This window comes from Panthera uncia, chromosome E3, assembly GCF_023721935.1.
Source record: "Panthera uncia isolate 11264 chromosome E3, Puncia_PCG_1.0, whole genome shotgun sequence".
Lineage (NCBI taxonomy): Eukaryota > Metazoa > Chordata > Mammalia > Carnivora > Felidae > Panthera > Panthera uncia.
The window spans coordinates 27755997-27783571 of record NC_064815.1 but is presented as its reverse complement, the minus strand read 5'-3'; the positions used below and the strand labels follow the sequence as shown (position 1 = coordinate 27783571).

At 41.6% G+C, this 27575-nt stretch overlaps 2 protein-coding genes across 7 annotated transcripts; one reads left to right on the top strand and one right to left on the bottom strand.

Annotated features, from left to right (window-relative positions):
- Nucleotides 1–1671: 1671 nt before the first annotated feature.
- Nucleotides 1672–10285, bottom strand: FAM200A (family with sequence similarity 200 member A). Its single transcript, XM_049639260.1, is given in 2 exon segments — nt 1672–3574; nt 6512–10285. A coding segment is annotated over 1 exon segment (1728 nt). The 5' UTR covers nt 3497–3574; nt 6512–10285; the 3' UTR covers nt 1672–1768.
- An 88-nt stretch (nt 10286–10373) lies between these two features.
- ZNF655 (zinc finger protein 655) lies at nt 10374–27489 on the top strand. 6 transcript variants are annotated; one of them, XM_049639270.1, is made up of 6 exons: nt 10374–10915; nt 11888–12050; nt 13216–13301; nt 13702–13828; nt 14826–14961; nt 21188–21722. In XM_049639270.1, the coding sequence occupies exons 2-6, from the start codon at nt 11915–11917 to the stop codon at nt 21207–21209; spliced, it is 507 nt and encodes a 168-aa protein (XP_049495227.1). In that variant the 5' UTR covers nt 10374–10915; nt 11888–11914; the 3' UTR covers nt 21210–21722. The 6 variants fall into 6 exon arrangements, with proteins under 6 accessions (XP_049495227.1, XP_049495226.1, XP_049495223.1 ...); XM_049639269.1 differs by lacking the exon at nt 21188–21722 and having other exon boundaries at nt 14826–21181; XM_049639266.1 differs by lacking the exons at nt 13216–13301; nt 13702–13828; nt 14826–14961 and adding an exon at nt 21833–27489 and having other exon boundaries at nt 21188–21292.
- Nucleotides 27490–27575: the final 86 nt, after the last annotated feature.

Sequence of the window (27575 nt, the reverse complement as noted above, 5' to 3'; positions counted from 1 at the left end):
TGCTGCAGACTGGGTGGCTTAAACAGAAATTTATTTTCTCACACTTCTGGAGGCTGGAAACTAGAGATCAGGGTGACAGCAGAGTTGGTCTATGGAGCCCTCTCTCTCCTTGGCTTGCTGACAGCTGTCTTCTTGCTGTGACCTCATACAGCCTCTCCTTTGTGTGCGTGCACTCCTGGTAGCCCTTCCTCCTCTCACAGGGACATCAGTCCTATGGATGAGGGCCAACCCTATGACCTCATTTAACTTTAATTACTCCCTTGAAGGCCTCTTCTCCAAATGCAGTACAGTCCTCATCTGACAGATGAAGACGTGGAGGCACAGAGATATTTGACCATGACTTGTTATCTCTGAAATGGAGCCTGGAGCCCGGGGTCTCCTAAATCCTAGCCTAGATAGTGCTCTACACTACAGTGAGAGAAAAGGTCTGCTTCTGATGTTTTCATAGCTTTCTAATTATCTTTCTGGCAGCAAGTTATGTAAACTTCACTCCCCATTTCAACATCTTCCTAGATAAATATGGGTGACTGGGATGTGGAAACTTGTTTTCCCAAAGTGGTCAATGCAATTCCAAATTGTCCCTGGTTAAATGGTGCTGGTGAGATACATGTATTAGTTATATCATCATGAGGAGACACAAAGGAAGCAGGTATTTGATCCAGAAGCGGCAGGATTTTAGATAGACTCCTCCTAACCTGCCACGGCCCACAAGGATGGTGCTGCTGTAAACTTGTATCTTGGAATTTGGCCAAAGGCCACTTGTCACTAATCAAAAGCCAGAGACCTTGATTGTAGGCAGGAGAAACCACACAAAGCAATCCTTACGGACAAAGAGAGAAGACTTGGGTCTCTCCTGTCCCTTACTCAATTTGGATTCTATCACAAGGCCACCCTGCTGCCAGACTTTACCACCAACCCCTAAAACTCACCCTATACTGAAGTGGGCGAACTCACGGTTTAAGCTGTTCTCAGTGTAACTCACTGAAATTTTGCATGACTACCTGTTGATTACTTTGCAGTTTTCAAATCTATCAGACACTTGTTGCTTCTCTCTGCTTCCTTTTTACACAATAGCTTGAAACCTTGTTAGTTTTTTAACTGTTGGTGGTACCCTGTCACCTGGTTTTGCTGTAGTGATGTCCCTGAGTTTTCAGTTTTGCTGTCCTAGTTTTTAAGGAGGGATTTGGGAAAGTCAAAAACTATGCCCCATCACGGTCTTCTCTCTTGTGTCCCTTTGAAAGCAAGCGATACTTTCACCAAAATATCCTGACAGAGCGCCGTACATATGTATCTCATTGGCTAGAATTATAACACATGGCCATGCTTTAAAAAAAAAAAAAAAAACAGTTTGAGAATGGTGTTAAACTACGATTAGTATCAAAGAGTCACTTCCTGGAATTAGAGCAAAAAAGGAAGAGCACATAAGCACAGAGAGATGGAGAAACTGAACCTGAATGGGGCTCTGCCTGAAAGGAAGAAGCAAGGCAGCAGTGGTGGACAGGGGCACAGATCTGAGTAGAAGACTATGTACTAAGAGGGTTTTCAAAACTTACAGTAATCCCCAGAAAAACATTTCACATCATTATTCTGGATACACAGTCACATAACCCCTGTAACAGAAACAAGTTTCATGAAATGATACTACATAGAAAATGAAATGTAAATTCCAAATATAATTTTATTAATAAATACCATCTACCAAAGAAACCCTTAAAAAGTACAAAAACCACATTTCATAGCACTTTTCATTAAGTGCATCTCATCACACTTAATGCGATGGGTGTGCTTGCCTGTTCATAAGTTCATTCCAGTCAGGAACACATGAGGATAGGGCTACACGCATGTCAGGTGCACTGTTGAGCCTATTTCTTTTCTTTGTTTTTAATCGTGTCAAGATGGAAAATCCTAATTCACACAAATAGGTAGTTGTGAACGGTAATAGCAGCAATATGCTCTTTCTACTTAGCAGTGGAAATTCATCTTTAATTTTAATCCAGAATGCTGATAGACTTAATGTCTTATAATAATTCCTCAGTGTGAAGGATGAACTGAGCTGCAATAATTCATTCTCTTCTTCGGGCACCAAGTTTAACTCAATGATTGATTCTGGGGTTTGAAATACAAAGGGATCTTTCATCTAAATATTTTCCTTTATTGATTCAAATTTCTCTTCTGGGAAGTAATGATGAAAGGTTTGAGACAAAGAAGTGAGATGCATCAATATCTCTGATTTTATTTCTTTTAAGCAGTCTTCATTAATAACGTTCTCTTCAATATGCTGCAACAGTGTTGGGAACATATAGTAGCTAGGGCGATTGCTTTTAAGTCTTGCTTGCCACAACAACAACGTCTTTTGGAATCCTAGAATACATTCAAGATACTGAAATATATCATTGTTCTTCCCCGGTACTTTCAAATGTAATTCATTAAGAATGCCAAAAATATCACTCAAATATGCCAATTTTGTTACCCATAGGTCATCTTCAAGAATATTTGCCAAATGAGATTGCTTTTCAATGAGAAAAATGTAAATCTCATTCCTGAGTTCATATACTCTGCTCAATACTTTTCCTTGAGACAGCCAACGAACTTCTGTATGAAACAGTAAATGGGTATGGTTAACTCCAATCTCTGAACAAAATATTTCGAGAAGTCGGCTGTTTAAGGATCTTCCTTTAATAAAATTAACAATTTTCACTGCGTTTTTCAATACATCCATTAGACCTGGTGGAATTCCTTTGGACACCAAAGCTTCTTGATGAATAAAACAATGATTCCAAAGAGCCTTGTTATGTGTTACTTCTAACAATTTTTCAATAACCCTGCTATGTTTCCCAGTCATATTTGCTGCTCCATCACTTAAAATTCCTTTACAATTTTTCCAGTTCAATTTATATTGACCAACAATGCACTTTTCTAATTTGGTAAATAAATCTAATCCCGTTATAAGTGAATTTAAACTTAAACAACACAACAGGTCCTCTATAAAGTCATCTTGCCACACATACCTGACATAAATCAAGAGTGTTGGGCAATTTGCAATATCCATGCTCTCGTCCAGTTGGATTGCAAAATCTATACCAGACTGCAGCCGTGTAATAAGCATTGCCTCTAAATGTTTTGCAATTGTACAGATTCGACGAGATATTGTATTATCACTAAGAGGTATAGTTCTTAATTTATCAGCTGATTTATCATCAAAAATTGTACGTACCATATCCATACATGCTGGAAGAATAATTTTTTCAGCAGCCGTGTGAGCCATTTTCTCTTTTGCCACTCGACAGGCAACCAAATATGATGATAATAAGGCTCTCTCATTCATGGTTGTGGACCGACTAATAAATTGTGGGGATAATTCTATGCTATTTCTTCCCCTTTGAAAATGGCCTTCCTCATCTACATCTTCCGCCTCCACTTTCACTATCACTATGCCTTCCACCTCCTGGGTGGCCTGTGGAGACAAATCTGCGGTATCCCTTGATTCAGCAGTCATTGTTCAGGTTCGAAGAACTGGCTCACTTGATCCAAATAAGGTCCTAGATGTTTTATGAGGCCAGTTTTTGCTATCCTGCTGAGCAGAAAAAATTTAAAATAGCAGTATGAAAAAGTAACATTGTATTGCCATGCTGTTAACATCTCATCTAAGTAGCATGAAGACAATTCACTAAATCCGATGGCATGCCACAGTAGATGCCGAATAACTGCCATTCATGTTAGCTGTGTGTAGGCAGATTCAGTACATCACATTATTTTATGTATACAGCCCATTTAATACCCACGGGAACCTTATGAAAGATACCAGTACCCCTATTTTAAGAAGCTGAGAAAGATTAATGTGCTAACAACACAGTGAAGTAGATTCACTACTCAAACCCAAGTCTGAAGCCCAGGGTCCTGTGCTGCCACACTGCCACCTAGTCACTATAAAAAAAGCTATCTGGGGGCTACTGGGTGGCTCAGTCAGTTAAGCGTCCGACTTCGGCTCAGGTCATGATTTCATGGTTCGTGGGTTTGAGCCCCGTTTTGGGCTCTGTGCTGACAGCTCAGAGCCTGGAGTCTGTTTGGGATTCTGTGCCTCCCTCTCTCTCTGCCCCTCCCCTATTTGTGCTCTCTCTCAAAAATAATTAAAAAACATTTTTTTTAAAAAAAAGCAATCTGGTCACTCTTAAAGTGACCATCCAAGTATGGTGGACAGGATTACCCATTGGGGCACAGAGGAAAAAAAAAAATTAAAACATGTATTTATATTTTAAAAATACTGAAACCCATTGAGCCTTTCCTGATAGCCCCATTTTTTGGTCCCCATCTCATAGCACTTACATTGTTAGCACTTGTGTTGCTGTTCTTATCTTCACCTTCCAACTATTAAATTTTCTTTCATTTCTCTCCATTTTTAGTGATAGAGCTGAAAATTCCATCTGTCTCTGCCATTTAAAGATGAGGGAAAAGGCATCTTGGTCTTTGCCATCTGGGTCAAAGTTCCAAAAGCAGGGACGGGGGAAAGCACACGTTCCTAGACATGTTCCCTTCTGGTGGAAGTATGAATCAAAATGAAGTGAAACTCCAAGAAGTGAAACTCCAAGATAGAGGGCTGAGGTCAGGAACAGAGTCACTCCTCCCTTGAACAGACCTGCATGGAGTGGTAGTGCTCATATTCTGGGCAGAGCAACAGAAAGACTGGGTTTTATTTTACATTTCTTGAATGATCCCAGCACCTAGTCCTCTTTCGACTTTAGACTCACTGAATTGTCTCCATTTCTAGTTTGATAGATGTAATTTTTTGATAGCTTTTACCCTGAAATTTAATTTGTAATGCTTTCATGCCTTATCTCACCTAAACTGCCCCTCAAGAGTAGACTTGTCTTTTGCTGTCATCGTTGCCCTTCAGTCACTTTATGTAGTTCCTTGCAACCCGTAGACATTTAAAATATATGTTTGAATACAATGTCAATTTTGTGTTCATTTGTAGAAAGTTCAACAAATTCATTTTAGGCCTGGTATTTCAACACTTGGAAGGGCATGCCATTTATAAATTAAGAGACTGTGAAGTTATTTGTAAAACATCTGAGTAAGAATGGGAGGAATATTATAACAGTACAACCTTAAGGTACATAAATAAATTATGCGTCTATGGGTAAGTTACTTATATATCCCCCAGCAAACAGTAAGGTTTCATTGATCTGCTTTCCACATATTCTCCACAACTTGGGTTGACTGCATAGGATCTCTTCAACACTGATCTCTAAGTGTTTCCTTTGGTCCTCTGACACCTTCTCCAATAATGTAAGTATCTTTCTGGTGGCAGTGTGGGAAATGGAGATGGGGCATTAGGTTTGGCCCAGCTGGATTTTTCAGTTAAATTCATTTATCAATGAATTTACAAGTTGGAAGGGCCCTTTGAGATAATTTAGTTAATTTTACGTAGGAAAAAATGAATGAACCCCACTTGGTGGGGTTTTATTCAAAATCATCCTAATCAGTGTCAGACACAGCACTGGAAATGGCCTTCTAGTAGCCCAAAACATTTTCCACTGCATCCTCACGACCCCCTTCATTACTCACCACTTCAAGTCAAGCACAATTACCTCCCACAACTGAAAAATCCACCTGATGTTTAAAATCATACATTTAAAATTCATAAAGTTCAGGGGAGCCTGGGTGACTCAGTTCAGTGTCTGACTCTTGGGTTTCCGCTCAGGTCATTTTACCCTTCCTCAGTTTGGGACCCACATTTGGGCTCTGCGCGGTCAGTGCGTGAGCACTGTCAGTGCAGAGCCTGCTTGGGATTCTCGCTCCTCCTCTGTGCCCTCCCCTCCTCTGTGCCCTCCCCCACTGGTGCTGTCTCCGTCTCTCTCAAAATAAATACACTATAAAAAAATTAATAAAGCTCAGAAACTGCAAGGGAAAAGAGTGAGGTGTGTGTAATCTTTCCTACTGCATCCAAATAACTTTACTCACTAGGTTTCAAACACTAATTACCACCATTAATGGTGGTGGGCTTGGAGGTGAGCAAGAGATCTGCACACATTTACGAAGCTTAACAAATTGGTAAAAACCCGCGGTGCTTGATAGCTTCCAGTCTTCCTCATTTTATATTCAGGATGTCTAGGAATGAGGGTGGGGGTGGGGAAGCCCTCACCAGAAGGAATGCAAATACGGACAACTGGGGAAACAGAGAAATTGGCCTCGGATCCTGTCTTCCACTATCCCCTGGGGTGAAAACCAAGGAAAGAAGGCCCAGGAAGAGCCCTCAGCGGACTGCCTCTTCCCGGTCCCAGAGGCATCTCAACCTAGCCCGGAAAACAAAACGCATGCCTTTTCCGCTTGGATCCAGAGCTGTCTCTGCAGAGAGAGACGGCGCTCCCTACGGACGAGTTCGGAACACAGGGCAGGGACATGGACCCTCCACCCCGTCGAGGGGCGGTGATGGCGAGAGGAGTCGCGGAACACAGCTGTACACATCCACCTCTGTCCCCACCCGTCCACCCTGGCCGGACCCACGTCTCACCGTGAACCCCGGAGACGTCTGGGGGTGCTGGGGCAGAAAAGGGAGGTGACTCTTGGGGGGAGGTGGCGAAGGGCGGCGCACTTGGACCCACACCCTCTGCTCGTCACAACCTTGATTGCGCGCACATCTGTGAGTCCCACAGAAGCCGGAAGTGCGTCAACACCTCTTTCAGAAGAGGGGTCCTCTCTAGGAACGCGGGAGGACTGTGGCCTTGTTCCCCACTGACGGCATTGTCCGGCTTTGGGGATCTCTCCCCTTAGCTCAGCTTTTCGCAGCCTGGTGAAGGGGGCTTAAGTTTCCTTTGCTACCATTCTTCTCAGATACTTATGTTTCTCCTTTTTCTTACTGATGGCAATAATCCTAAGAATTCTAGTTATTAAACCATACGACTACTTAGTGATTTTGTGTGTCAGAGGAACTGAAACAAAAATGTAGAAAGAAATATCAAAGTGAAGTCAAGAATGAATGGTTTCACAAAACCAAAGTCGTTGCTTCTCTGGAGACCGTGATTACGTACTGTCATTTGAATGGGTAGTAGTTTCAAAAATTTCATCTATGGGCAATAGACATTCTTTCCAGTACTAGACAGTTAAGATTCTGAGCTTGGCTAAAACTACCAGGGAGTTTTCGGCGTAATAATAATGGAATTGCTACAGTTCATCGAATTTTTTAAATTAAAATTTTAAAATGTTTATTTATTTTGAAAGACAGAGAAAGTGCACACGTGCGAGCAGGGGAGGGGCAGAGAGGAAGACAGAATTCCAAGCAGACTCTGCACTACCAGTGCTGAGCCAAACACGGGGCTGGAACTCACCAACCATGAGATCATGACCTAAGCCGAAATCGAGTCCAGATGCTTAACCACCTGAAGTCACCCAGGCATCCCAGTAAGTCGAATTTTGCTGTCAAAATGTTATCACAATAATTATGGCTTTTACCATTACTTTAAGAGTAGATCAAGATACCTCACCTTTTATAAAACTGTAACTGAGACCTTGAAAGACTGGCACACTCTAAATTCCAAGACAAGTCTGAGCACAACGGAAGACCCACAAAAGGAATAGCCACATGCTACAGAGGGTACCAATGACTAGGTGATACTCTGAGTAACCTTCCAAGCCCTAAATAATATCCCATTCTCTTTGATCTTGCTGATATTGTCAGTTTTCTTTCTACTTCCCCATGACTCTTCAATAAACCACTCGAGTAAATCTTTGCTCCTTCATCACTGACTGGCTCACTAAACTACGGTCCTCCTTAAAGACCTCTTGGTCCTAGAACTTCTACATACTTCCTCAAGTCTCCTGCCAGTGTTCCAAATTGTCTCTAAGAGCCATTACATGGTTATACATTGTTTTTCTTCTTTGTCTAAACCCTGCCCTCTCCCCTTTGCCCCCAAGCCCCATTCCTACACTAAAGTACTTACAAGGTTCAGGAAGATAGGCTATTGAATGCAGACAGCTGGGTATGTTTTTGTATTTATGTAGTGTGTGTGGCAGGGACTGTGGGGGCCTTTATAATTACTCCATTCGTTGCCTACTGATCTACTGGCACAAGGAACTCAAAGTCGCCTGGCTTCCAGTTCACTGGAACATTTAATATATCTTCTAGAAATGTTCTTCCTGAGAATCAGAACCATAACCCAGAAGACTCTAGGTTTGAAGATAGGAAGCACAAATTCCACCAGTGAGTTACTGAATATTATAGTAATAGGGGCCACTCCTGTTTCAACCTGTTGGTTTCTATACCCAAGTAGTCTTTCTATTGGAGACACAACACCATATATGTTATTGGTTCAATGCATATCATTGCATATACTGTATCCTGGAGGACAGCTCCCCAATTTTCCAAGGTGTAATTTAGCTGTGTCTTCAACATGCCATTCCATAGTTCTATCAGGCTAGCTGCTTCTGGGTGATGAGTAAGAACCATGAATTCTGTGATTACAAGTTCATTGTCAGACCTCCTTGACTATAAACTGGATTCCTTGATTTAAGGTAGGTCTAACGGATAAGGCATTCTACAAACCCTCAGATGATGGTGCCTATGGAGACAAAGCAGTCTGGGAAGACAAACCCATATTTAGAACATGTATCAGTTCTACTGTAATATTTTACTTCTTTTGTATCTATTCATGCCTACTGTAATGGTGGACATATGGGAAAAATTAATAAAGTGCTTGACCCTTGGGAACCCTAGTAATAGGGGCGCCTGGGTGGCTTATTTGGTTAAGTGTCTGACTTCGGCCCAGGTCATGATCTCACAGTCTGTGGGTTCGAACCCCACATCAAGCTCTGTGCTGACAGCTCGGAGACTGAACCCTGCTTTGGATTCTGTGTTTCCCTTTCCCTCTGACCCTCCCCCACTCATGCTCTGTCTCTCTCTCTCTCTCTCTCTCTTTCAAAAAAAAAAAAATAAACATTAACAAAAAAGTAACATAGTGTAAGATAAAAATTACAAATTTTGTAAGTTGGTTAATTGTTGCCACCTCTGTCATCTGAAGAACTGCTGAAAGAAAATTTTGCTCAAAAGCAAAATAATAGTCTTAAAAAAATTTTTTTTAAGTTTGAGAGAGAGCATGAGCAGGGAAGGGGCAGAGAGGGAGAGAATCCCAAGCAGGCTCTGTACTGTCAGTGCAGAGCCTGACATGAGGTCAAACTCACAAATCTTGAGATCATGACCTTAGCCAAAACCAAGAGTTGGACGCTTAACTAACTGAGTCACCCAGGCACCCTGCAAAATAATAGTCTTACCACTCTTTGTTAGGGATTGATGCCTACGGGAGAGAAATGGACTTCTAAGAGAGTGCCTCTTATTGTCCTCTTACTGGAGCAAACTGCCTGAGTCAGCTAAAACTCAAGACACAAATGCACCACTGCCATAATTTGCTAATAAGGTACAACTTGTGGGGAAATGGCAACTCAGGAAAGAACTCCAAACTTATAGCTATCCTAGAATATTAGAAGAGATGTTAATGAAAAGGAGAAATAATGTGTCATCTATTTTCCCAAGGACCTCAACAGGAACAACAGGTATCACTAGGGAGTATATTTCTGTTCAACGCAAGAAGTTTCTAACTTGCTGTACAGCAAGCCATTGACTAAGCAGTGCATCTTCTGTGATGCTGACTCCCTTGCACCGGATACCGTAGACTAGAGAGATTGTGTCACAGTAGAAAGTTGCATTAGATCAATGACACTCAAAAAGGAAAGAAAGGGTAAGCAGATCAGAACATCCCAGAGACTGATGTAATTTGAAAAAGCATATACGATGCCACACTTTTTTGTGTGTGGATTTTCTTATATTTAATTTGAAATGTCAAATATCACTAAAGGATAATACTTGATTTGTAATCTTAAAGAAGTAATATCTGAAGACCCTTGCGAATCCCCTTTTTTATTCTTTAAGAGCCTTGCCAGGGGCACCTGGGTAACTCAATCGGTTAAGTATCAGACTCCTGCTTTCAGCTCAGGTCATGATCTCAGGGTTCATGAGATGGAGCCGTGAGATGATGAGCTCTGACCACGTGGAGCCTGCTGCAATTCTCTCTCCCTTTCTCTCTAAATAAATATTTTTAAAAAAAGAAGAAAACTAAGAGCCTTGCCAGTCCCTAGCAGATCCAGTTCCACCATAAGACATCACATTCTGTAAGGATCCAGAAGGTCACAATGCCCTCGGGTACTTCTGTTCTAGCGCCTGGTCTGCCTGTCCGTGGGCTCCGCGCTTTACTTATCCCAGTTTCGGCATAGTCCAGTCTCTCCCCCCCCCCCCCCCCCCCCCAAGGAACGCACCTCTCTTCCAGTCTCAATTTCTCTAAGAAACTCCCAACTTCCTCAATGCCCTGTCCCTCTGCCCAAAACATTAATAGACTCCGATCCCACGGTTTTCTGTGGTCCTCATACCACCCAAGAGCCTTCCATTCTCGCTTTAATCAGTGTATTTCGTACCCCTGTACTAGTTCCCCACCTGCTGACTTACAGAAGCGGGACCATTACGTCTGCCCCTCCACTCCCGGAACACGCACGACGTGAGCGGGCCACTACCCCGCGAGGACGCTTTCCCAAACCCGGGGCTGTCCTGGTCATTACTGGTACAATGGCTACAGAGGTTGCCGGCGGGGTCAGCACAGACGAAGGTCAGGGCCAGAGAAGTAAAACGAAGAGCCCCGCACTCGCACGTTCCTGGTACTTACTCCACATCCGGGGCTCTCATCCGGGGCCCTCACCCAGGGGGCCCTCATCCAGGGCCCACCTTCCGCCCACGGCCACGGGACTCCGCCTCCGGAAGTGCCACTGAGAAGCGCCGGCCTCCAAGCGGTCTAGAGCGACCCCGGAAAGCCCAGGGCTGCCCCTAGAGCGAGGGTGTCCGCGACGGGACGGCCGCTCGGCCTGCCCCTCCTTTCGGGTGAGTTCCCGGTAGCAGTCCTGGGGTCGCGGCTAGGTTAGGCTCCCGGGGAGGAGGAGGAAGCGCCCGGGAACTCGGTCGACGGCGGTTCCCGTCCCCAGAGCGCTCCAGGGCGGGCGGGCGAGGGCCTGTTTTCCTTCAGTCAGGGTTCGCCCTGACGCCCAGCGAACCGATGGCCCCGCCGCCAGGACCCGGTGACTCTGCCCTGGTGTGAGCTGGGTTTCTGTGGCCCGCCCTCGCCCTTTCGGGATCGCGTCTTCTCCTGACAGGGAAGCGAGAGGAGGGCAGCGCCGGGCGAGGCCTTCTGAGGACTGGGCGCGAGGGCCCTTTCTGAGGGTTGTGGAAGCGGGACGGAAGCCTGTCGCGTCCTTGGCTTTGAAGGACGCCGGCCAAACCTGTTTGAAAACCGCAGCTCTTCCCAGGGTTACTGTCGGGCCAGTGGGAAGCGGTCTGCCCACCTAGTCTGTCGGCGAAGGGTCTGACCCCCTGAGTGGAATTTTGTTATTAGTCAAGCCCGTTTAGTAATTCAAAGTGCGCTGACCGAGCGTTTACCAAATAATTTCTCAGGGGTCTGCTGAAAAAATAATAAATAATCATAACTGGCATATTTTTCTAGGTACAAACTTGAGCCTTGAAAGAAGTTTGCGTATTTCAAATATTTTAAACTTCCCACAGAACTCTATTAAGTTGTACTTTCTTGTTTGTTTGTTTTTTTCTTGAAATATCACAAATTCTGAATTGGTGGAGAGTTTAAATAAACCATACTTGGACCATATGGTTTGGTTCATAGCTATTTGAAACGGAAATTTTTCCATTTTTTTCTTTCTGTTGTTTTGTTTAGGTGGGTAAATCATTTGTAGCTGTTTTTGTGGCGTATCTACAGCATGTCAGATACTTTGCTCAGTCCGGAGGATGTAAAATAATGGGCCGTCTTAACTTGTTACAATAATTTTTCCCAATCTCACCCAGCAGTGATGATCGTTGTCCTCCAGAACAGGGATGGAGGAAATACCAGCCCAGGAAGCAGCAGGATCAGCAGTTGTCCAGTTTCAGTCTTTGGGGAGCCAGCCTGAGGGTCTGTCCCCAGAGCCTCAGTTCGCGCAGGACACCGACATGGAACAGGAACTCAACGGGGGTAAGGCAGAGAGAGCCCTTCAGTCCAATTGAATGGGAGTTGCAGTGGGGCTCCCGGGCCTGGTACTTAGGAGGCCAAGAACTTCGATAAGAAGATGGCCCCCAGGGTGTCTGGAAGGGAAGGACAGATGTGACTCAGTTCAGTCCTGGTCTCGGGCTCTTATATTAAGGACAGCCTCTCTTTCTTTAATAGGCAGAGTGGTGGCATTCACTCTGCTTTAGCTATTTTTCATTCGTCCAACCTTTTACTTGATCCCAGATTCATTTCTAGGATAATGCTGCTTTTGCTGCATCTCACAATCCTCGCCGCCTCGCTTTTACTTCCTCTTAGGTTTAGGGCCCATCTCTCCCCCTGTTCCTTTCACTTAGTTTCTTCCTTCCTTGATGACTTTGCGAGCTTTGCCACCTGCCATTCTGTTGCAGCTGCAGTGTTTGTGACTAATCTGATTTTGGCCAAAAAAACCAACCATTTAATTCCTTGGTTGAGCACAATGCGTGGACACACATCACATATTGACTCCACAGTCACATCTTTATGTAAAATCGTATAGATAGGTTGATATGTCTGGTACTTTTTTTTGTTTTGTAAGAACCTTCTCTGAGATTACATGTGGCCAGCTGCAGTGCCCGAAATAACTTACGTGTCAGCAACTCACACTGCGAGTGCCACGGCGTGTAGAGTGTTGTGGAAAGGATGGTGAGGAAACAGGTGACCATTCTTTATTCTTGGGAGCCTTACATGCTGGTCGTAGAGACAGTGCCAGTTCACATAAAGGCTTAATGAAATTTACAGAACAGGGTCTGGGAAAGCGTCAGAAGCTGACTAAATAACCTCTGCCCTGGACAAGTCACTGCAAGTCTTTATGCTTTGCTTTGCCCATCTGCAAAACAGGTATAGTGCTTACCCTTCTGTTAGAGGAATGTCCTGTCATGAGAGTAAAGTGAGATATCAGATTTCTTAAGAAAATCCTGTATCAGGTCTAAATGTGGGTAAGGAGGGCATTCCAGTGCTGAGAAGGAGCAGAGTAGACGCACTCAGTACCTGATAAATGTTGATTGGTGTTACTAGAATGTTGATGTACAGAAGGGTCCCACTGACTCCCTCTTCTGTCAGGGAGCCCTGGGGAAGGGCTGCTCTCACTCTTGGCTCCTTTCTCCTCCCTCAGCTCCACCTGTTCCCCAGGTGCCTGCTCTTCCCCATGAGGGAAGCCCAGGAGACCAGGCAGCCACGCTCCTGCCAGCCAGGTACCAGGTGAGCTGAGGAACCCTCTGCTTTTCCTCAGGGACTGTTGCTACTGATCGAGTGTGGCCCTTCCCTCAACCCATCCGTAAACCCTGCCTGAATCTTTTTTTTCAATAGCAGACCCCAATTTGGAAATTGATCCTCTTCAGAGACCTGGACTTCACACAAACCACCTTCCCATCTCCCCACCACCACCAGTAAACACTGTTCCTTCTCTATCCCTGGTGCTGTGATGGGCGTTTATTAGATATTAAAGGTTATGGAACTTATTCCCTAGATTCTAGTCTCTTCTCCCTCCTCCCCAGCTTTGCTACACAGTGGACACCCTCTTTGTGTCATCTCCTTCATTTTCTGGCCATGATGCTCTAGTGGCCTCATTCCCCAGCGCAGCCAGGCTGTATTATTTCAGGAGTTTGTGACATTCGAGGATGTGGCTGTGCACCTTACTCGAGAGGAATGGGGATGCCTGGACCCTGTTCAGAGGAATCTCTACAGAGAAGTGATGTTAGAGAATTATGGGAACGTGGTCTCAGTGGGTAAGGACTTTCTTATTATTCAGTTTACCTTTTAGGATTTCTTTACTTCCTTGGTTTCTGAGGAGGTGTGAGGTCTCTGAGAACGTAGAGTGTGGCTCAGATTCCAGGTCTTAGAACCTCTGAATCCTCCGTCTTCAAGGTCATCTCCTCTGGGAGTGGGTTTTCCTTGGGGGTTTCAAGATGAGACGTTTTATTCCTTATTTGTAATTAATGATTGCTGCTTTTGTGGGACATCTGTTCCCTGTTAGAAAAGGGAAACTTGCTTGTGCTTGGCTTAAGTTCTTGACTTCCCTGTCTTTTCTTTTTTTATGAGAGAGACCCTAGAGCCTCCCAATCCACAACCACTTTCTTTCTTGGTAATTCATTGTCTCTGTATCTGAAAGCTTTCCATTTTCTTTGGAAAAAGAAATGCTTTTTTTAAAGATAGGCTAAAATCCTTGTTGAATAATCCCTCACCTCTTAACATCCCTATAAATTCACCTCTAAGCAGGCAGAGTTGGAGAGATTTCATTTAAAGACCTGACTCACTGTGAGTCTATTTCAGTGAGTCATCCAGATGGTAGTTCTAAGTAACCTCACCCTGGGCAGAAGTATCAGCTTTAAACTGAGTCTCTCCTGGGTCATTTGGATGGTACAGTAGGCTGCTGGGCTTAGGCAGCCTGTAGGGCTATTGGCAGCCCACTTGATTTGAACATCCCCCCTTTCCTCCTTTTTTGCCTGTCTCTGCTGCTTTTTTTTTTTTAATGTATGAATATATTTAATCACACTCTTCTTTTCTCTCTCTCTCTCTCTCTCTCTTTCCCCCTCTCTTTCCCCCCTCTCTTTCCCCTCCCCCCCCCCCTTTTTTGGCTTTGCCTATGCTGGTGCCATCCAGGGTGTTCCTTTGTCTCCTTGATTACACTCAGGATTAAAGAAGTCTTGTTATCTGTGGGGAGGCAGTCTGCCCACTGGAAGGTTTTTAGTGTGTTTCCCATTCCTGGCTCTTTGATCTTTGTAGGCATACTTCTCCGCCTTCCTACCACCCGGATTCATAGTGTGAATTCCTGCCCGGCCCTGAGTCATACCCAGGCAAGTGCTTTCTCTGGAGAAACACTTGCAGTTCTTTCAGCAGGAATCTCCAAGAGATGGCCCAGGTATCGGCTTCCCATCGATATTGCTCGGCCCCGCTCGGAAACTCCTTTTCCACGATTGTAAGATATTAACACTTGATCGATGCTCTCAGGATGCCATCACTATGTAAAATTGCAGCTCCTCAGATGACCTTTGTTAAATTTCTGAAGGGCCGAGGAGGCCCTCCGTTGCAGCCAGATGCATTTTGAACCTGAGTTATGAGTTCATTCGTAAGCCACGGTTGGTGGTCATCTATTTGTGTTCTGTGAAACCACAAAGTTCAACTCCAGCTCTTCAGTTATGATCTTTTCATGTTATTTTAGAATGTGGGACATATGCTGTGCACTGTTCTTTTCTGAGTGAACGTGACCCTGCCATTTCTGTTGCCTAATTTTCCTGCAACCCCTGGCCTTTCCTCATATTTAACACTCTAGTCTTCTCCTTTATGTCCCTGTGGCCCCTTCCAAGGCCCTGCCTTTGTCTCCTTTACTCTTTGTGGTGCTATACAGATTGACGCATTTATATGACTTTTCCGGATCAAGTTTTCCTTAGCTCTGTCCTTCACGGATGGGAGATGGGAGGGCAAAAGAATTGAATTTCCTTATTTCAGGGTATTAAACTGAATGTATATTTAACAATTTTGTAAACTGTAAAGTGATATGTAATTGTAAACTACTGTTAATTTTATCTAATAATTACATAATTTCCAACAGTTAACCTGTCTACTTTTTGGAGTAAAAAAAAAAAAACTTCTTAGCACTTTAATCAGCCTAATAGCACAGCATGCTGTTGGACTGGATTTTTTTCTCTGTCATCTCTGCACATATACAGGACGTGCATGCACACTCACACCTAATGGGTACAAATGCACACAAGAAGCCCTCCTATTCAACTTGCTTTGGTGACCAAGTCAGCAGCATCTTTTTAGTAATTTTTAAAAATTTTTTTAAATCTTTTTTTTGAGAGAGAGACAGTGCAAGCAGGGGAGGAACAGAGAGAGAGGGAGACACAGAATCTGAAGCAGGCTCCAGGCTCCGAGCTGTCAGCACAGAGCCTGACGCGAGGTTTGAACCCACGAACCGTGAGATCATGACCGGAGCTGAAGTCGGCCACTTAACTGATTGAGCCACCCAGGTGCCCCAGTAATTATTTTTTACAAAAATTAGGAGATGCCTTTCATTTTTGTGGGCTCGGCAAACTTCACCTGAAGTTTAAGATTTTACACTTAATTAGCTTAATGTTTGGTGTTGTAGAATAAGGACATTATAATTCAGTCCCTGACTTAGCAACCCCACTATCAAGTTCTTTTTCCCATGGCAGTAGCTCAGAGTTGTATTTGCAGCAGACATCAAAACTTTGTTCCTTTTGGATAAGTGCTTCTACTATAAAGTAGTAAATATACAAAGTATGAACAGCTGAGCTATAAAAAAGTAAGTAAAAAATCAGACTTTTCATTACCAAATCTAAAAAGAAGCATATTCTATTGACAACGAGTGGATTACTGGCTTGAGGGTCACCAAAGGGGAGTCATTTGTGACTTAGTTCAGGAGACCAGGAAAGTGGTCTGGATTCCATTTCACACAGAGGCAGTGTGGGCAGGTGCCTTTTTAGATAACATCATTGGAAACATGCTTATCAAAATTCTGGTTGTTGATAAGTTGATAAATCAGGAAGTGTTTGACACATACCTTTTACTTTTTTTTTTTTTTTTTAACATTTATTTTATTTTTGAGACAGAAAGAGACAGCATGAATGGAGGAGGGTCAGAGAGAGGGAGACACAGAATCCGAAACAGGCTCCAGGCTCTGGGCTGTCAGCACAGAGCCTGACGCGGGGCTTGAACTCACGGACCGCGAGATCATGACCTGAGCCGAAGTCGGCCGCTTAACCGACTGAGCCACCCAGGCTCCCCTACCTTTTACTTTTTGAAGTTGATGTCATGAAGACAAAAATGATTTTGTATAGAATGTCTTTTACTGCCAGTCTATTTACTATTTATTGAGGAGTCAACGTGTTACGAGGTACTGTACATATCTCATTTAATTCACCATAACCCTGTGAAGTAGTTATTATTCTATTTTATACGTGAGGAAACTGAGGCTCAGAAAAGTCAAGTGATCCGCTCCAGGTCACAGCTAGGCTTAGGACTCAGATCTGATTCTGACACTTAGGCTCTTTTTCACTATTTTACCCCTTAGAACAGTTAGTCCAACCGTATATAGAGTGCTTTTGTGTGTGTGTGTGTGTGTGTGTGTGTGTGTGTGTGTGTTTAATGTTTATTTATTTATATTGAGAGGTAGAGAGAGAGAGAGAGCCCTAGCTGGGGAGGGGCAAAGAGAGGGAGAGAGAGAGAATCCCAAGCAGGTTCTGCACTGATAGTGCAGAGCCCGATGCAGGGCTCGAACTCACAAACTGTGAGATCTTGACCTGAGCCGAAATCAAGAGTTGGATGCGTAACTGCCTGAGCCACCCAGGCGCCCCTATAGTGTTTTTTATATTCTTATGGCTCTAATACTCTGATGACAATTAGAAATAGCCATGAAAAATTGGACAGAAGTACATAAGGCTGTACAGTTTGGGAACAGAAAGAGCATGCATTCAAAAGAAAACTGTGTTAGGGGTACATTCCACTAAAATAGGTATCTATGCAAGAATAATACTGCTAAGGAGAGATTTTATTTGTGTATTTATTAAGGACCAAGAAGAAAGGCATAAAGCTTCCATGTGGCAAAAATCTTAGCATAACTGGTTCAGGCAACAAACCAAATAATGAGGTAAATTTTAAATGTTATTTATCCAAGGTTCTGTTTAAATTCAAGTTAGTTAACATACAGTGTAGTACTGGATTCAGTTAAATGTTATTTTTAAAGACCAAATTAAGTTAAAAATAAATTAATTGGAGAACTGTAAAGTTTAAATAGAATTAATCAAAAGGCTTTAATAAAGTAATTTTAGATAGGAAAAATTTAAAGTAAATGCATATTTTGAAAGCCTAGAGTTTTGACTTTAAAATTTAGGAAAAAGCATTCAGATCAATGACAAGAAAACCTGCCTTCATGCTTCCTGTGGCCTTTAAAATGGTAGATTTGGAAAGAATGTAAATTGTGAAATCAGACTTGGGTTTATCTTCCCAACTGTGATATACTGAACAAATTATTTAAACTGATAATGATTATCTTCATCTATAAAACATGAAAAATAACGTATGCCTTTCTGGGTTTGTGCCAGGGATTAAATTAGATTAAATTACATAAGTACCTGGCTAATAGTTATGTACATGCTTTTTTGGAAAGGACTGCAAGTGATATGAGATATAGACCAGATTTTTATATATTTTTTTATTTAACGTTTATTTATTATTGAGAGACAGAGAGAGACAGAGCATGAGCAGGGGAGGGGCAGAGAGAGGAGGAGACACAGAATCCGAAGCAGGCTCCAGGCTCTGAGCAGTCAGCACAGAGCCCGATGCGGGCTCAAACTCAAACCGTGAGATCATGATCTGAGCCGAAGTCAGATGCTTAACCGACTGAGCCATCCAGGTGCCCCATAGACCAGATTTTTAAATACAAACAAATTTCAGGAGCGTGTTTGAATTATTTCTTGATAGGGGAATTTCCTCAAATTGAATATTGCTTATACTGTTGCCAAGGAGTTAGGATTTTTATTATAAGGAGAGTTTTATTTCCTTGACATTAAGTGATCTTTTTTAGTTTCCTTTTAATTGGAACATCCACGACTCCAAATCTGTTGCATCTTGGCTCTCCATGTATTATTCTAATAACTTTCTCTGTTATTTTTATTGTTTTCACCCTTTACTCCATCGTCAATGTGTTGGTCCTCTGTTCTCTTTCTGTATGAATTTTGGAGGAAGGATTTCATTCATAGTCATTATTTTTTTACTAGTAGATTATGTAAAAGCCAGGCTCTGAAATAAGACTGGCTTTGAGCCCTAGCTTCACCTGTTATTGTGACTTTGGGCAAGTTAACCTCTCAGTCTTCATTTTTTTATTTGGGAAATGGGTATGACAATAGTTTCTACTTTGTAAAGTTAGGATGAGTATTAAGTTAGTGAAAATTTGTAAAGTTCTTCGTGTGGTACTTTGCACCTACGAAATGAGCAGTAAACCTTAGCTTAATATTTTAATGATACTGATGATACAGGTGACTTTAAGTCTATTTCAAACCCTGTTCACTCATCTAAACTGTGGTCTTGTATTTCTAATTGCCCAGCAGGCATTTTCTTTTATACCTGACTGCATTACATTGGACACAGTCTAAAATCAAATCCTTCTGGGGTCCCTGGGTGGCTCAGTCAGTTAAGTATCTGACTTTGGCTGAGGTCGTGATCTCACGGTTTGTGAGTTAAAGCCCTTCATTGGGCTGTCTGCTGTCAGTGCAGAACCCTCTTCAGATCTTCTGCCCACTTCCCCACCCCTCCCCCATTCATGCTCATGCTCTCTCTCAAAAATAAATAAACATTAAAAAAAAGTTAAAAAATCAGGGACGCCTGGGTGGCTCAGTTGGTTAAGCATCCGACTTCGGCTCAGGTCATGATTTCAGGTTCGTGCGTTTGAGCCCTGTGTCGGGCTCTGTGCTGACAGCTCAGAGCCTGGACTGTGGTTTGGATTGTGTGTCTCCCTCTCTCTCTGCCCCTCCCCTGCTCACACTCTGTCTCTCTCTCTCAAAAATAAATAAACATTAAACAAATTTTTTTTTTAATAAATAAAATCAAACCCTTTTTTCCACATTGTTGTGTGTAGGTGACGTAGGTGTATAGAGTAAATAACCAAAATTTGCTTCGGTTATCAAATACTTAGAAACACCTTAGTTAATACTGAGTTAAAGTTGCAAATTATGTTGTCAGAATTCTGAGCAAAATATTTGCTGCTTCATGCCACACTAACTTTTTAATTTGAAAAATTATTTCATTTGGTATGGAGGACCTTAACTAAATAAGCATCCAAAAGGGGAATAGACTATTAATGCTCAGCAGGAATTCAGAAACATAGTAAAGCCTTTCTTGTATCTGTTCTCATCTGCCTGCTCATAGGCTCTCACATGGAATCTCAAGAGGACAGCTGTTGATTTGTAATATTTTCCAGGCCCAGTGCCCTTTTAGAAACACTGGTTACCTGTTACATGTTAACACTAGGACACAAAATTGGCATTCAATAAGTAGCTTTTAAGTAAATGAGCCAAAAGAAGTGCAAGATAGAAGATATATTGTCGCTGCTAATGAGAGTTTGTAAATAAAGTAGGGATGATAATTCCTGAAACCAATTAAATAAAAGTCCATAAACTACATTTTATAGTGACATGTCAGGATAAGAGAACAATAACAAATTGTGTAGATATTCGGTAAGTGGAGAGGAAGGCTTTTGGATTTGAGGGGCTTGAGCTAGACCACCTCGTATGTGTGCCACAAGAAGCTTTCTGGGCTGAACATGTATAAAAACTGCCCCTTTAATACTATAATAGTTCTGCCCCTCAGGATCAGACTGCTTCTTGCTTTTACTTTGAAAGAGATTAGATCCTAGCAATTCATTATATAAGCCAGAAAAAGGCCGTTTTTATGTGGAAGTGCACTTTTATTGCACTTTCTTCTTTAATATCACATTATAGTTAGTTTGTATCTGTCTCTAGGTACTTTGCTTATAGGAGACACCCCATAGATGTTTGTCGAATAAACAAGAGTGTAAGCTCCTAATGGATAAGAATGTGTTATTTTTTTGTTTCCTCATGTGCCCTGAAGCAAATTGAGATTGGTTCTTAGAGCATTTATTCAGTCTTCACTGATTCTGTTGCTGCAGTTTAGCACACCACACAATAGGTGCTTGAGTATTCACTTTCCTCCAGTCCCGCAGTTATATTTTGATGACTTCCCTTTTGACCAGGTCTCATATTTGTAGACCAGGTCTAATACAAAGGTTGATCTATAGGCAACAGCTAAAGAGTGAAAATGATCACTTCTGTGAAAACACATAAACACCCTTGCACAGATTCCCTTGTCTGAGTACTATTTAAATGAAAACCTCTCCCAAAGTCATCAACTTGCCCTGTAATACACCCATTTCTGGAGCACCAATAGGAGATCCTTGTAGAGGATCTTTGCCCTTCTCACTCTCCAGGCCTTCCCTACTGTCTTGTGAGAATTTACTTTCTCTCCATTAGCCATTAGTTAAGAGAAAAAGTGGCTGGTGTAGTATCTGGGGATAAATTGCCACATCCCATTTCCTTCTCTATGAGCAGGATTTCCATTTCCCAAGCCTGATGGGATCTCCCAGCTGGAACAAGATCTACAGGTCTTTGATCTGGAAACTAAGAATAGAGAAGTCTTAAGAGATGACTGCTCAGGTGAGTAAGGTAGAATCAATCAGATGGAATTAGTAGGGAAATAAGAGTCCAGTTGTGGAGCCAAGTTGTAGCCGCTTTGGCAATCAGAATGAAGAGCTCGGCCTGTATACCAGATGGAGAGAGCTCCTTCCTTTTCCCTTCAGTTTTGATGACTTCTTTGCATTTATTTTATCCCTTGTCATCCACAAGTTGTACTGAGTCCCTACTCAAGTTGCTTATCTATAATTCTTTTTGAACTATTTCCCTGCTATCTCCTTTGAAACACCTTAATTGACTACCTTCTTGCTCTGCTGAAAACCCTGTTTGCACCGTACCCTGAACCACTTGGATACTACATCACTGCTCTTAGTCATGCCCTTATATCTGCTGTTGAGATTCTGTACGAGTACTTCTGAGTAAATAAACTCTCATTTTAGTAGATTTTAGATTAGTTTTCTCATCTCTGAGGGTTTTTTTGTTGTTGTTGTTGTTGTTTGTTTGTTTTCCCCTAAGCATAGGGTACAGATTACATTTGCATTTTCTATTTATATATTGAATCAGATGGAGAGACCAGAGAAGAGAACAAGCTGTTGATTCCTAAGCAGGAAATTTTGGAAGAAGTACATTCATACAAAGTGAGAGTAGGAAGACTCAAAAAGGATATTGCCCAAGTTCCTGGGACTAGAGAAATGTCTAAACCTGAGGACAGATTAGAAAGGCTTCAGGAAATCCTAAGGAAATTTCTCTTCCTGGAGAGAGAGTTTAGGCAAATAACAATCAGCAAGAAAACCTTCACCAGTGAGAACAATGAATGTAATGAACCTGAAAAAAGCTTCAGTCTGGACTCTACCCTTGATACAGATCAGAGAGTTCTTAGAATACAGAATATTGATGACATTGATAAGTATGATATGGGCGTAAACCAGAATTCAGCTGCTGGTAAACATGAACAAATAAATCTAATACAGGATGTTCAGAGTAGTGAATATAAGGAAAGCTTAATGGATCTCTCCCACCTTAGTAAATGTGAGAGCATTTCTGCCACTGAGAAATCCTATAAATGTGATACATGTGAGAAAGTCTTCCATCAGAGCTCTGCCCTTTCTAGGCATCAGAGAATTCATACCAGAGAGAAACCCTACAAATGTAAAGAATGTGAAAAATCTTTCAGTCAGAGTTCAAGTCTTAGTCGACATAAAAGAATACACACTAGGGAAAAGCCCTATAAATGTGAACCATCTGATAAATCCTGTGAAGCATCTGATAAATCCTGTAGTCAGAGCTCAGACATAACTCCACATAAGAGGATTCACACTAGAGCAAAATCTTATAAATGTAGTAATTGTGAAAGGGTCTTCAGTCGTAGTATACATCTTACTCAACATCAGAAAATTCACAGAGAGATGCCCTGTAAGTGTACTATATGTGGCAGTGACTTCTATAATACCTCCTACCTTGTTGAACATCAGAAAGTCCACTGTGAAGAGAAAGCCTATGAATACAATGATTGTGGGTTGACCTTTGTTAAACATCAAGGAAGTCATCTCAGAGAAAAGCCCTATACGTGTAATGAATGTGGAAAAGACTTCAGATTGAGTTCCCATCTTATTCAGCATCAAAGAATTCACACAGGAGAGAAACCACACAAATGTAATGAATGTGGAAAAGCTTTCAGTCAAACTTCATGCCTTATTCAGCATCACAAAATTCATGGGAAAGAGAAATCCTATGAGTGTAATGATTATGAGGAAAGTTTCAATCATAGCTCAGATCTTGTTCTTCAACAAGAAGTCCTCTCTAGAGAAAAGGCCTTTGATTGTGATGCATGGGAAAAGAACCTCAGTCAGAGAGCACACCTTGTTCAACATCCAAGAATTCATACCAAAGAGAAACCTTATGAATGTGATGAACGTGGGAAGACCTTCAGTCAAATTCAGGCCTCCTTCAATATCTGAGAGTTCATACCAGGGAGAAATCATATATGTGGTGAAGCCTTCAGTCACAGCTCAACCTTTATTCATCATCAGAGAATACACACCAGAGAGAAACCGTCTGAATGTGATGAATGTAGGAAAACTTCATCAACATCTGCAAACCCATACCAATGAGAAACCCTACCAATATATTGAGTGTGGTAAATGCTTCATGCTGTTTTCATACCTTAGTCACCATTGGAGAATTCATACTGGAATAAAATTCTGCCACTGTAATGAATGTGAAATAGCCTTCAAAGAAACTACCTTGTTCAGCATCAAATTCATTCCATGCAGAAAGCCTATGAATGTAATAAACATATGCACATGGGAAGATTCAGTCATATTCCACCCCTCATTCAACATCATTCCATACCCAGGAGAAGCCATTTGAGTGTAGTAAATATGACAAATCTTTCAGTGAGAGTTCAAGTTTTTTTTTTTTATCCTTAGAAAGTCCAGACTAGAATCTAATCTAATGCAAATGGAAAAATTTACCATATTTCAGGCTTTACTCCACATCAAAATACTGGAGTGAAAATTTTATATAAAATTGTTAGTATATAGCCCTGATCTTTTTCATTGCAGAAGAATATAGTCTGAGAAGTGACTTGGTGAATGCAGTGCTGTTTCCTCATGGCATTCTTTTATTTAATAGGTGGTGTACGTAGGTATATAAACTTTATTTATGGAACTCATTTAAGCTATTTTTAAAAATATGGCCTATAAATAATTTTATTTTTCCTCAAATTGGTTCCTGTTATAGCTTCTCTAAGATATTGTTAATACACCAATGTACAAACATACTAACTTCTGGAAAGTAGCTCGTTTAGCTTTTTCTGCTGTCATCAGCCCAAGATTTTTTCAAAACAGACTCTTAGGTCTGCTGTTTCCTGAGCATCCTACTTCCTATTCCTTTCCAGCCACAACACTTGGATTCCTGTTGATTTCTCCATTCTCTTAGCACCTTCAAATGATGGTTTTCTAGTGTTAAGCTTTTCACCAGCAGGTATACCATCCCTACTTGATGTTGCTGTCTTCTTTCCTAAAGTTGAAGCATCTTCCTTTAAAAAGAATTGGATTTCCACGTCCTGTCCATCCAAGAGTTTGAAGGATTCTATCTCCCATGTATTTGGGGCAGGCAGCTAATAAATACTTTCAAATGACACCCACATTCTTAGCTGCCTTGTCTGCATCCACGGCCCTCTAATAAGAGATGATAAGAACATCAGGGAGCCAACAACACGCCTGGTGGTCTAGCTGCATTCATTCAGCGCCTAATCTGCATGGTGAAGTTTAGAACTATCTTATATACTTCTGTTGAAGGCCAGCAAAATGCTCAGGTCTGCTTTTGATAGAGCAAAATATAAAGAACATATACAAAAAAGTCTGAGAACTTCATAAGGGAATGCAACTTTTCAAAAAAGATATTGCTGTTCTTAGGTAATATCTCTAGAGAGAGTATTTCAAGAGAGTGTCAGGTCTGTTCCTGGTAAAATTTTAATTACTACGCTTGCTTCTTTATCTGTTTGAATTTTTGCCCCCCAGTCTCCCTCATCAATGCAAGACGGTATTTGAAGTGTGGGAGCTTTGTGTATAATTGTTTATTCATCACATTTTCTGTATTATACCAGAGTCCACATACCATATAAAAGAACTTGGGTTTTTTGATCACAGATGTCGGATGTCCAGAGTTCAGGGTCACTGTTAACACTTTGCCAAGAATTCATGATTCTTTAGGTGATGTCAAAGCATTTTATTGTATTTTGTTATATGTTTCCATCTTAAGCTTCATAACATTTTGTGAATTAGACAAGTGTTATTTAACATTCTTTTTGTCATTCCAGCAAGTGAGGCCTTTGTGATTCAGATGTTACAATATTCACTAGAGATCCTCAACAAATATATAAAAATCTATTGCTTATTCTATTAGCCTCTTATGGCTAACCTCTAGGATAGTTCTACGACTATATTTTGCCGCTTAGCCATCAGCAAGCATAGGATCTTATCAGGGCAAAGTAGAGAACTAAATGAATTGATTTAAATGTAAAAGCAAATGAAAATGCATGTTACTTTCCTTGTCTATGAATGTGTATCCCTTTATGTACAGAGACCAGTGGTCACTTCTGTTAATTATGAAACAGATTAATCCCTAAATAGCAGAATATGTAAAAAATCACATGTATGCAATTGGTTTAGGAATGTGCTTTTGTACTTCCACTTGAATAAAGGTGTGTTTGATACTCAGAATCTGTTTCAAAAAATATCTAAAGGCCTCAGCCAGAAGCATTTGAAAATCTTGGAGTCACCTTCCTGGCTGCAACTCACTTCCTTCCAGAAACCTGCTTCACAACAAGACTGGATCACTCTCCTTCATACTGATACAAAGCTTGCTCTTCCACAGACTTCTGGAACAAAGTCTGAATGTTTAGGGTCTTAAAGGTTTTTCGATTGGGATGTTGCTGGCACATAAATAGACTGAGGTTTCAGAGAGCTAGGCAGAATAAGTAAAACGTTTAAAAAATGAGAAACCAAAATAATCCTCAAGGAGAATTAACTTGTCTCTTTAAGCTTGCAATATTTAATCAGTCCAGTATGAGTTTGTGTTCTTATTCTTTTAATCTTGAAGACTGGGGAAGGAAGAGACAAAATCTAATAGTTAAGGTACATCTAATTTTATCTGTCTTCCATCTGTCCACCTACCTACATGTATGTGTATGTGCATTCATATTCCAACTTAACTGTCACAACAACTCTGCAAGGGAACTAGCTCTGTATTCCAGAGGAACTGAGGTATAGAGAGGTTGAAGAACCTGCTAGGGTCAGTCAGCAAGTTAATGGCTCAAAGGCCTGACTCCCAAGCTTCCCATCATCATGATGTTGGTATTAGACATCGCAGAACCTGGAGAAGTTTTCTTTGGTAGCTTTCCATTCCCTATTACATCCTCAGTGATTGACTATTACCAGTTTGCAGTTGATCCTGAATGCTCCCAGAGCTGTCTGGGATACTAGGAGACAGTACCTTTGGGGAACTAGTCAGAGACCCTGCTCCCTGAAACAGGCTTAGATAGTTTTGTCAATGACAGGCCACAGGTCAGAGCTCCCAAATTCTTACCTCCTGTCAAGGTACCTCCACGCCCATTACTAGATTTATATTTACACTTCTCAGTGCCCAGAATATGCTTTTTATCCTGCTAACTGGAATTTGCTGATTGATGGACTTGTATTCTTAGGTTTACTATCACTTCTGGTTAAATTATAGCAGTGGAGTAAAGTGGGTAATGGGAAAATCAAGTTTGATTCCTAGGTTTTTGGCTTGAGCAAAAGAGTGAATAGAGGTAGACTAGACAGATGGAGACCACTGGAAGAGGAAGGAGCAAGGGGAGGATTTCAGGCAAAAGAGAGCATGTTGTAAGGGTTTCAGATGAAGGAGTATGGCATCTTTGAGGTAATTAAGCTCTCTGGAGTAATGTCTCACCCTAGGAAGTGGGATGTAGGCAACTGAGGAAATTTAAGAATGAAGTTCCAAAGAGGTCCCTGAGGTATCATAACTGCAAAGCACAATGGGATTCCCACATCTGAAAATGTAATCTCAACGATTCTTTTCATTCATTCAGTAATACTATTGCCAGGTGCTAGGATATTCAGTAGTAGTAGCCTGTGGGTACAGTTAACATACAGGAATCAAACCATTAAGCAATGAAGACTAAAGCAGATTAGTTACCAAAGCAATGGCTTTGGAATTAGACTTAGCTATGTACTTTGCTGTTTACTAGCTGTGTGACTTTGGAAATTTTACTTAGCCTCCCTAGTTCCCTCATCTGTACAATGGTTAACAGTAGCATGAAAATTAAATAAGATAATGTAAAAGGTACTGGTCATCTATTAAGTGCCAAAAAGTTACTATAAACACCAATATAAAAACCAGTGAACATATAAGTGTTTGGCATAAAATCGAAAAAAGGGAACTAACTAAGGAGCAAGCAGTTAGCAGTGCAGGACTAGCATTGTCCAGGGGAGTACCCTGGATTTGGAGAGCTTAAATATGAACTTGAGAGACCATCAGGAATCCTAGACTGGTAGGAATTGCCTCCCCTTAGGCACTCCTTACTGGAGTCATCAAACTGTGACATCTGTCTCTTTTTGCTAACATTTGTATCCTAATGGTATCACATCTTACACTCCCTTCAAAAATTCAAGTGCATGGAGGAATGAGTGTTTAATCCCAGACCGGAAGGATGATTTCAAGCAGATGGTGCACTGTACAAGTCAAAGAAATACTGGAATTTTTCATTTTGCTGATGGATCTCATTCACTCTTCACTTTTAGAA